This window comes from Lotus japonicus, chromosome 1 (assembly GCF_012489685.1).
Source record: "Lotus japonicus ecotype B-129 chromosome 1, LjGifu_v1.2".
Lineage (NCBI taxonomy): Eukaryota > Viridiplantae > Streptophyta > Magnoliopsida > Fabales > Fabaceae > Lotus > Lotus japonicus.
The window spans coordinates 16,176,198-16,188,329 of NC_080041.1; the positions used below are offsets into that span (position 1 = coordinate 16,176,198).

The 12,132-nt window shown below is 33.8% G+C and overlaps 1 protein-coding gene across 1 annotated transcript; it reads right to left on the reverse strand.

Moving 5' to 3' along the window:
• Nucleotides 1-4,617: 4,617 nt before the first annotated feature.
• Nucleotides 4,618-4,938, reverse strand: LOC130728142 (uncharacterized). Its single transcript, XM_057579503.1, has one exon. It carries the CDS (start codon nt 4,936-4,938, stop codon nt 4,618-4,620), a length of 321 nt encoding a protein of 106 aa, XP_057435486.1.
• Nucleotides 4,939-12,132: the final 7,194 nt, after the last annotated feature.

Here is a 12,132-nt window from a genome sequence, read left to right on the forward strand (position 1 = left end):
GTTTTTTCCCACAGGGTTTTCCTATAAAAGGTTTTAATAAGGCTCAATCTTAAGTGTGGGCATAGTAGAGGGGTTGCGTTGGCAACTGTCTTTTGGTTTTCTTTGTAACTAGACTGATATGTCTCCACATGAGAGTGTTATTCTCATGTTGTTCCTTATTTCAATATATTTATTCAGTTTAAAAAAATATATGTTATACACTTAGACTAGACAAAAATAAAGGTCGAGGTAAGAGTTGATGGTTCCGATACTAAAGTTGTGTCTAATATTCAAACCTGCATCTTAATAAATTTTTGTAAGTTTGTGACTTTTCCCTTTATAGGGATGATGCAATTGTGATTTATTTATTTGGTATATATTTAATTGGTTTAAATATGTTTTTTATTGGTCCCTGTTGGTTAGCTCAAGTGGTAGGAGCTGGTGGACATACGAGTTGGGTAGGGGGAGGTCCAGAGATCGATTTCTGGCGGGTGCAATTTATTTTTTCGATGTACCAAAAAAATAAGTTTTTGGTCCGTCAAAATTCAGGGACTTTAGTTTAGGCTCTTTTAAAATATACTTTTTAGAAAACACTCCTAAATGAAAAATAATATTGTGGTTTCAGCCCCATCCGTCCATTATCTACTGAGTCACCTAACAGACGCTGATGTGACATGATTTTAGAGAGCCATAAACAAAAAACCATAATTTTAGAGGGACCTAAACCAAAAAACCATAATTTTAGAAGACCTAAACCCAATTTTTATCATGGTCTTAGATTCTCTAAAATCATGGTCTTTTCGTTTAGGTTCCTCTAAAGGACGGAAGGTGACGGCAATGGCTAAAACCTCAGTATTATTTTTTATTTAAGGTTGTTTTCCAAAAAAGAAAATAGAGGGACCTTAACTAGAGAACCCTGATTTTAGAGGGACCAAATTCATATTTAAACCTATTTAATTCCCCTAAAATTAAATTCCATATTTAAGTTTTATATATGTAGAAAAATACTTATTAAAAAAATTAATCTTATTATAATGTGGATGTTGTCACTCGTACAAAAGAATTTACCAGAAGATACATGTCACACTAAAAAAACAAAATATGCAAGATTTTGGGGTGCCCACTCCCCAATACTAAAGGGGTTCCAAGATATTCCAACTTGCAAAATTAATAGTTTTCTTAAAGTCTAATTTGTTACTTTTTCTATTTTTCTTCTTCTCCTTGTGATATAGGGATGAGTCGATCAAGTGGGATATCATTTTGATATAGGGGTGACTTTGGTTGTACATGCTAAATCTTCTTAATGTAAGCTAAATCTTCTTAATGTAAGGTTTCTAATTTGAGTTTTGTGCATAATATTTTTTTCTAAAAGAGCTAATTTTATCATATTTAAAATGATTATGACTCACAAAATTTCTCACCGTAAAATATATATATATATATATATATAGGATGTATCATGTGAGAAAGGTGTTCTTATGTAAGAACATGAGAATAAATCATGACCGTTAGATCTAATTATGAACGGTCCAGATTAAAACATTAAGTCATGTGAGTTTTTAAGAAAGTCACATGACTTTTTTAAGTGATCATGTGAGCATTAAATTGTTTTAATCTGGACCGTTCATGACATGATCTAACAATCATGATTTATTCTCATTTTCTCACATAATAACATCTTTCTCATATATGATCCATCCCCTATATATATATATAGAGGTTATATCAAACCAATAAAAGTCCACGCAAGAGTTTGGCCTCAACAATAAAATGGAGTCTAAGATATCCAAGCTTGCATATTGTTCATGTATGGAGATGAAGAATGTCATTAAGCCACGCTTTGCCTATTAGGCTTGGTGCTTTGGGGGCGTGTGCTCAGTTATCGGGTTGGTTGAGCTTATGGGCTGCTTAGTCCAATTGTGTGTAATGGATCGAACACAAGGCATCAATGCCATGGAAGAGCCCAAATGAAGAAGCACACTCATGCATTTATACACACTACGACTACAAAAACACTTATCTAGTTAGGGCACTGGGTCAATGAGTTACTAATCTAACCATTGGATCACTATTTCGATTGCTTGACTCGGTCTATTTAAAAAATTCTAAAAATTTAATTATAATTCCATACTCTAAATTTTAAATCATTAACATCACACAAATACCTAATTAAACAACCAAGAAAGAAAAGTTTTATTGCAACAAAATATCACAAATAAGTTAAAAATATCATAAAAATATATAGATTTTACAGTTTAATCATAGTAAAAGCGCATAAATAATTTATATTGAACTATTATTAAATATGATATATATTAAAATAAATGGAGCAAGTAATTATTATCACATTTGAGATTGTGGGTTTACTTATTTTGTATGATGAACAACACTGATATTATATACCTGGAATTTATATGATACTTTGTAATTTTATTATCAAAACATATGCCTAGTTTAGTGGTAAGCTCTATTGTTTAGCCTACAGGGATAGTGTTTGAATACATGCCATGGCAATTTTACAATTTTTTAGGAAAAAAAAAACATATTTTGGGAAAATAATGGTGACTTGCGGATCCAACCGAAACCGGCCGAGTCACCGGTTTATTCATTGTACCAGTAGAGCCAAACCGTTTTATACCGGTTGGATTGTAGAATCGATTCGATGAGAGGCTCGAACCGGTCTGGTAATCGAATCTCAATTCCATCGGTCGGACCGTCCAGCCTGGGCTGAGATTTGTAACTATGGACACAATCATTCAAAAGAGGAGATTAGAGGATAATCAATGACTCTTTACAATCGGAATTATATCACAAATGTCATAATTAAGGGATTGGAAATTGAATGATTGTATAAGTAAATCAATAGTGTAATTAGTGTTAGTTCATTATATAACAAAGGGCTCGACCATAAGAAAGGTATGTTCATTCTTCGTTCTCCAGAGCTGAGTTAGGGTTTGCTTTTGTTCTTATGAGAATGAAACTACAGAGTTCCCATCGTGGTGATGTGTGGCCTTGTTCGGCTTTGCTAGTGTGGCGGAGTTGCATGGTCATAGGGAGGGTGTGCTGGCATATATAACACACATCAACAGTCAAGTGAGTGAGAGAGAAAAGAGAGAATGTCAAAGTTTTAGAAGAACTCCAGTTTAGAAAAATGAGTAGCATGTTATGTGAATTGAAGTATTTATAGGCTTGGATGTCATCGTCATTGTCTCTTCAGGTCTCTTGGAAGCCTTGTGATGATTAGTCTTTCGTAGTGAAGTGGTTTGGGAAGATTTGCTTGTTTGCAGTTAAGCGGTTGTCAATTAGCCTTAGTTGAGACTAGATGTTCCTTGTCTAAGTCATCTAGTCTGCCCGATACTTGGTTAACTGCAACGTTTAGGTCGACTAAAGTGCTTTAAGGTATCTTGGCCTTTTGGCCCGGCCGAAACATCTTCCTAAGTTGTACCTTAAGGTCATTGGTGAACACACATGAATTAAGGAATCATACACATGACCATGTGCTTATAAGAGACATGAGCTCCTTCCACCATAATAAACACTTTATTGATAAAAAAAAATTACTTGTAATAAACTTTTATGAAAACATTTTGCCTTTGAAAATAAAATTTTCTATCTTTTTATCATTAAATATATTTTTCACTTATTCTTTTGTAAGTCATAACTCTTTAAAATTAAGGCATTGTCTAATGTGGTTCTTATTTTAAAAAAAATATCAATTTGGGACCTCTATATAACTTTTACTTGGTATAGCCAATTGTGAGTTCACATTCGCTCGCGGAGCAAGGGTGAACACCTAATTTTGCCCCATTTCTCGATCTGGTTTTGATCTCAATGACAGAATTACCCACAACCTTGATAAAAAAACTCTACCAACTCCTTTGCAAACCTCCTCCCGAAGTTTTTTTCTTTATCAGTTTCAAACATAAAGATAGAGCTACCTTGGCCTTAGGAAAAGAAAGTTAGCTCAACCTTTTGAGGGGAAGACACGAGGTCTCGCATTATAGAGAAGGGAGACTAAGCAGAAGATTTTTCAAGCATCATTGAACAAGGGAGCTTGCTCTTACCTCTGTTATCTCTCAAAACAACATTTTCGTTTGTGCTCAATGGCGTACGAACTTCAATTTCCATGGCAACCTCGAGCAACGTGTCATTTTGCTAGTTGCGTTTACTACAATCAGCCTACCATAGAAGGCTATTGTTTCTAGGTTTGATTCTATGTCTGTGAAGGAAGGAACTATCGTGTTGGATTCTAGTCAGGACATGGTATTTTGTATGTGGAAGGATGAAGGCATAGGGGAAAACATGAACTTGTTGTGCAGGGGAAGTCGATGTTGGCTTGTTACTCCTTCATCCAGTGGTCCTTCGATTTCCTCCACGCATCAACAAAAAATTGACAAAAATGTGTAACCTGTTATAGCATGTCATATTTGGTTTTTTTTTTTTTGGTTACATCAGGAAAGAAAAAAAACAAACAGGAAAAAACTGCAACATTAAATCACTGCATAACAGTGGAACCACCATGGATGAGGGAAAACTCCAGACCTTCCAATCCCATCCTTCCTGAATAGCAAGATTTGCCAGCACATCCGCAACAGCGTTTTCATCTCAAGTAACATGATTGATTGTTACAGTCCAGCTTCATGCCAACACGGCTCTAATCATTTCGATCACATCACTATGCCAGTAAGTCTGGACATCCCTGGTACTTGTGAGCACTTTCTGTAGTTCCCGACAATCTACATAGCAGACCACCTGACGAAAGCCAAGCTCCCAGGTGTGCAATAGGCATTTATGAAACGACATAATTTCTGCCTGAAACGCATTGCCTGCTCCCAGCGTCGTTGCATAGCCGGAGATCCACCTCCCATTCCTATCTCTGATTACACCTCCACCACCCATCCTGTCCACATCACCCTTCCAATTGCCATCTGTGTACAGAGTGACGTGATCTCCTCCCATAGTTGCTGGTGTAGTCTCAGCCGGTTGCCCATTCCCCCATCTCTGAAATTCCTACACATCTCTATGAATTCTCTGAAATTGGAAATAGTTTTAAGCATTCATATTAGTTTTTTGGCTTAAATACTCTGGAGGTCCCTAAAATTGTATGTCGTACGAAAATAAGTCCCTGAAAAAAAAATTCCGATTCCGGATCCCTGAAATTGTTTTTTTAATCTAAATAAGTCCCTACATGTATTTTTAGCCTGTCACAAATTTTACCCTGTCATCATGTCCACATGGCATTTTATATATCCTAGTCATTTTTTAAAATTCCACAACTTATTAAATACTCAAAAATTAAAATCCAAAAATTAAAATTAATAAGAAATTAAAAACCCAGAATCCAGAAATTGGGTGAAATTATTAATATCTAGTTCTGCTCCATATGAAATTAGGTGAAAACGTGATGCCACCAATCTATAAGTTTGAAATCCAATTAATTTATCTTTCCTTTCAAAAAACAAAAATTTAATTATCTTTCCCAGATTCATTCTCCAAGTCCGCAACCACCATTTGAAAGATAAATTTATTTTTATCACCACCGACAATTAACGTCATGCCACCACCGCCGCACCATTGTTGACCTTCCAGATCTCGGCCTCCATATCCAGATCGAAGCACCACCCAGCCTAGGCTTTGAGCACCAACAGGTCCAACACCACCCCCAACCTCCATTGAGAAACCCCATGACCAACCTCCACCGTCACCAGCTACCTTCGCTACCACCACAGATCGAACCAGAACTTCAGCCAGGGCGCCGAAACGGTCACGACTACTTCACCTTTAATGGGTTTGAAGCTGAAAGATCCACCAGTAATACTCTCCGATCCCAACACCATCTGTTGATTTTCTCCTCCTCTGACTTCATCCCTTCCAGATCTCTCTCTTTAGCTTTTTCGATTTACAGAACGGAATTTTGGGGAAGAAATAGAGATGGGTCTATTTCTGCGATAGAGCGTGGAAAGTTGATGGAGGTTGCCGATTAGCAGAAGAGGGCGTGAGTATGGTAGAAGGTTCTTGATTCATTTTCTGGAAGATAAGAACTTGGCTGTGATGAGAGAAAGGAAGAAGCAAAAGAAAGCAGAAGCATAGTGGATGATTGAGATTCAGTTTCAGAACTTGGCCTGGGTTTTTTAATTGTTTGAGTTTTTAATTAACATTGAGATTCTGGTTTTTTAAATTTGGTACTGAAATGTTTTGATTGGGGCTTTTGATAAAGATGATGAACTATGAAAAAGGAGATGAAGATGTTTTGATTTTTGGGTTTAATGATGGAGAAGATGATGATGAAGAAGGAGGTGAAGATGTTTCTGGGTTTTTTAATTTCTGAGATTTTTTTCTTGGTTTGTTCTTCATCATGGTGATGGTGGTTAGGTTAATTTTTTATTTGTTAATTAGGATTAAATGTGTGTTGATTGAGTTAATTAGATGTGGAAAATATGAAATTTAATTAAGGAAAAAAGAAAAAAAATTACTGGTTTTAATTATATGATGACTTAATTAAATTATTAGTATTAATTATATGACATGGAAATATAAAAGCCACGTGGAAATGACGTGGACATGATGACAGGGTAAAATTTGTGACACATACGCTGAAAACACACGTATCAACTTATTTAGATTAAAAAAACAATTTTAGGGATTCAGAATCAGAATTTTTTTTTTCAGAGACTTATTTTCGTACGACATACAATTTCAGGGACCTCCAGAGTATTTAAGCCTAGTTTTTTTTACTCCTCCCCCACACTTACACCAAGTGAGAGAAATGGAGAAAGACATAAAAACAAGAGAGATATAAAAAGTGATGTAAGAGAAAAATAATGTATGCTTGATTAAGATCAGGCGGATCATATTTTTAACATGTATTTATATCATATTCACCGTAATCAAATGTTAATTATTCAATATAAATCCAACGACTCATATTCAACGTGATCAAATCTACTATATTATTTTTCATCTCTTCTTCTTTTTTTATCTCTTTCTTTCTCCCCTAAACTAAAGAAAACCTAAAATTGAATGTACTTCAACTCCTACTTTTTTTTTGAACTTCAACTCCTACTTGAGAATGAGACATGATGCATGCAGTCATGCACCCATACATGTCGAGGACTTTACACAGCTGGCTGACGTGGAGCATATTTGTCCTAGCATGAGTTACTGTCGCTGTTGAATCCGTCATAGCCTCATAGCCACACGTATATATGAGTGGCGGAGACACCATGAGTGGTGCCCTTTTCTCAATTTCCATTCTCCCCTGCAATTAATCCACGTCCCATCTCCATTCCCCATCCATTGCATGTACGTATTTAGGTTGTCTGCATTTGTTTTTACAACTGCACCAAATCTCAGCCACAAAAATTCATTCTATTTTATCATAAATATAATTATAAAAAATACACACCTAATTATTACATTAATTATTTATTAAACTGCAAAAGTTTATGTTTATTTTCTTTTATTTAATGGAGTCAAATCATCCAGACTTTTCTTTTTTGAAGGTAAATCATCCAGACCAGACTTTCTTCTGCTTAGTTGTCTTATTCTTTTTATTTTTCTTCCCTTTAAAATAGGTGTTAGATTTGTTCACATCTTCATACACATTACGGATAAATTGGAGATTGTTATTCAAACCAAGCGTGTAATACGGTTGCTTTAGGCCGATTTTATCGGAAAAATATCCAAAGTCAATTCATATCAAAACCAAACCATTAGATTTTTTTTTGTTTGTTACAACAAGCCATTAGATTGAAGTCGTCTAAATAATTTTAGGCTAAAAAGCACTTTTGACCCCTGATGTTTCAGGTTTGTGCAAATTATGCCCCTATTCTATTTTTGTCGACGTTTCTACCCCTCATGTTTTCAAACAGTGCACTGTCTACCCCTCCGTCACTCATGCTTTCTCAGGAGAGGTTCCTGAGTGGATTGGAGAGATGAAGAGAGGAGTATATGAAGTTGATGATGATCAAGGAAATGATATCAATTAAATTTGCTTGATGTATATATCAATTATGTATGTAACTGAACTAGTTAAATACATGTTTTACTACTTACAGGTCTTGAGTTTGAATCTCCCATGCCCAATTTTTCCAATTTCACTTGTAATTTCCATGTGACAGATCCAAATAATATAAAAAAAAAGCCAAATCAGCTCATTCCGTTAGTTTTTTAACGTGTGAGAGTGACGGAGGGGTAGACGGTGCACTGTTTGAAAACATGAGGGGTAGAAACATCGACAAAAATAGAGTAGGGGCATAATTTGCAAAAACTTGAAACATCAGGGGCCAAAAGTGCTTTTTAGCCATAATTTTATAAACATTTGGGTTAAATCACTCTAATTCTAAGTTAATTAATAATATTTAAAATAAGTGTGTTGGTCATGTCATCAAAATAGCTAGAAAAAATATACCGATGTGTAGTGGCGGATCCAGGACACTGGGGTCAGGGCTCAAATTTTTCAAATGAACACATCGGTAAAAGTATAAACAAAAACAACTTTAATATGTTTATACATGATAAGTCATACAAGTCATAGTTGTCCTCTACGTGATGTCATATTCTGAAATCGTTGAACAACTTGCATTAACACTAGCTATAATATTCTCCCTCAATCGAGGAAAAACTGAATAAAGTTAAATCTTACATAAAACTTGCTGAAAAATATAAAAGCGATTTTCTCTTATCATTTTACTTACTAACGAAAATAGCAGCCAAATAAGTAAAAACAGAGGAAAAAGTATATGTCACTTAAAATTTTGTATCTGTAAATATTTATGTATATATGCACATGCATATGTATGTATGATTCATTAATATCTATTATTTTAGTATCACTTTTGATATTTAATAATTATTTCTTAGACTTCTAAGTACTGCAATTGAACTTCCATTGTATTATACTAAATTCATGCTCCTTCGCTCTGTTTATGTTATTGGTTGCCTACAAATGAAATTACAAAGTTTGACAAATCTAGTTATAAAAAATTTTGCGAGAAAAACCACTTATGGTAACCATTGAGTATTGCAAGAGAATGAGTCATTTGTCATAAAAATAAACTATCTATTGACTACATAATAATATAAAAAAGTATACAAAAAATACTTAACAATTTTGTTAACCAAGCAATTGGAATAGCCAAATAGGGATATTAACCGCGGTGCTTCAACTCATTGTTATTTATGTAGTAAAAAAGTATTCACTCCGTTAGTGGAGATTACATGTCATAATGATGATTTCAATGCAGATTACTTCACGTATTCCCAATCAGCATTTTGCAAAATATGAGATCTTAGTTTAAATCGACAACTGAGGTGAGAAATCTAAACTGAAAACAACAGAAACATATAATATTCTCATTGAACGTTTCCAATTCAGTAAAAATCAGATGAATAAATAATTCGATTGTCTTCAAGAACTAAGTAAAACTTGAAACAGTTCTCACTTTTCAGTTGGGTGGTACTTAGGTTAGCGAGAGAAAGCTAGACAGTGAGGGCTGAGTGCGCGTGTGTGTGAGAGTGTAAGAGGAGTAAGTGAGTGTGAGTCTTTAGTGCAAATAGGTGCAAAACTTAATCTACTAGTATAAGTGAGTGTGATTTCGAAATGTATAGTTTGATCCATTTACTTTTAAAACATAATGATAAGGAGATTAATGATGACATGCATGGGTCTGCATGGTTTATAAAAAATTAAAATTATAGGTAAATATAAACTTGAGAAATACTCAAATATTTACTATCCTATAAATTGGCTTTTATATAAGTTCAAGCTTTAAAACTCATCTTAAAACAGTATTCCCTTCGTCCCTAATTATAAGTTAAAGTTGAGACTTATGTTTTGTCACTAAATATAAGCTAAAGTTGTAAAAGCTAATATTTATTTCAATATTTATCGTTAAATTTATTGGTAGTAGAGCACTATTTGTAGTATAATGATTAAAAAGTGTTATCTTAAATAGGGGTAGACATGAAAAGTTGTACATTTTTTTTTAAAACCAATGTATTAATTAAGACTTTCTTAATAAATGTGATTTTTACAACAAACGTGATTTTTACAACTTTAACTTATAATTAGGGACGGAGTAGATAGTAGATAAATACAGAAAAGGTTTAATCTGACACGGTCTATGGCTTTATGTTCATCCCCAACGGCGACACGTAGGGACATGAAAATTGGAAATATAGACATCAAGCTACTCAACACTGACCGTAATTGATGGCTTTTGGTACGAATATTTTTCTTTTATAACTTTTGATACAGCATCCAGTATAACGAGGGCACAACGATTTGCCACAGTGCCTCAGATTCATGACCATGACAGCACAGCGTCAAAGTGAAAACATGTTTGCTTTGCTCAATGATTGTCTCCCTCAACGTATTCTACTCTCTAATTGGTTTTTGATCGATATCTTCTCGGTTAATGTTTGAAAATACTTTTATCATTAATTCTAAAGCTAAAATTAATTTTGGTTAGAAGTTTCAACAAGTATTCTAAATGTTATAATTGATTCTAAAACAATCAGTTGATCCAAAGTTAACATTTAAGCTCAAAATCATGTAAGAGTTATTGATTTATTATTTAGAAGTAAAATGATAATGAAGCATAAAAACAGTAGAGATACGTAAACAGCTTAATTAGTTGATTATGACCACAAGTGCTTGTCGTGTAAATTTAAAATATGTTATACACATGTTGTACAAGCACTTATTCATTAATTAATTTGAATATCTTATAAAAATAAGCTTATAAATAGGTCATAAGTTACTTATATAAGCTCTTCCAAATATATAAACACTTACACTATAGGACAAAAATAAACAAATTCATCCAAACAGGCCCTAGGTTATGGCAGAGTGGAATGATATTTTTGCTTCTTTTTAAGGTTTTGAATTGTTTTTTAGGAAATTGTCGAGTTAAATGTTATAAGCCTAGATTCAAAGTAGAATTGTGTGTAATATATCTTTTACAGACAAATTCTGAATAAGGGTAAGTTACAGCATTTTATTCTAATTTTATTATTTTTAAAGAGCAAAAGAACTAAGAGTCTATTTGTTTTCAGTTTTCCTGATACAATTATTTTTTTAAGCAGTTCTCATTTTCATATTTTAAAACTAAAAAATCAAAACAGTCAAAAGATGTTTTCAGTTTCTATTTTTAGTTTTCAGATATCAGTTTTTTAAATGTTGAAAAATATGTTATTCAAATTGTTTTCTTCTTCTTAAAACTGTTTTTTAAAATTGATTCTGAAAATTATTTTAAAAACTGAAAATAAGACTGCAATCAACACACCCTAAAATTGTGAGGCCTCACTTGGATTGTTAGTCTTGTATGATGATCATTGACCTATTGACATTTCACAGTCAACCACATTTTGTCAGGATTATTATTTCAATTGTTTTTTAAAAAAATATCTTATTATCTCCTTTTCATTATAAAAACCCCTTCATTGTACTCTAAACATGATTGAACAAAGTGGAATATTCCCAAACTACCATAAATACAAGGTAAACTATATTAATCAAGGCTTAATTGCACTTTTGGTCCCCCAACTATGGTCTTCCTGCGAAAATCGTCCCCAAACTTCAAAATTAGCAAAAAACGTCCTCAACGTTTACATATCATTGCAAAATTGGTATGTTGTTTGCCTTCAGTGAGAAAACTAACGTGAGAAGCTGATGTGGCTCCCTCACGCGTGTCTCACATGACTTTCTTGAGAGAGATTGATGACAGGGCAAGTCACATGTTTCTCACGTGACCCTAAAATGGTATTCAGGTCTAATTAGGGTTTGCAATTTCATAAGATAAGGGACCCAAATTTAGGATCACGTGAGAAGCATCTGACTTGTTCAGTCATCATTCTCTCTAAAAAAAGTCACATGAGACACGCGTTAGGAAGCTTCATGAGTTTCTCACGTTAATTTTCTCACGGAAGGCAAACGACAGACCAATTTTGCAACGGCATGTAAACGTTGAGGACGTTTTTTGCTAATTTTTAAGTTTGAGGACGATTTTCGCAGGAAGGCAATAGTTAAGGACCAAAAATGCAATTAAGCCATTAATCAATGATAAATCTTGACTACACTTTGAACTTTTTTATAAAAACGGTTAAACGTTAAAACCAATTTTGTGAAGTTAATAAACAGAAAATGAAGAT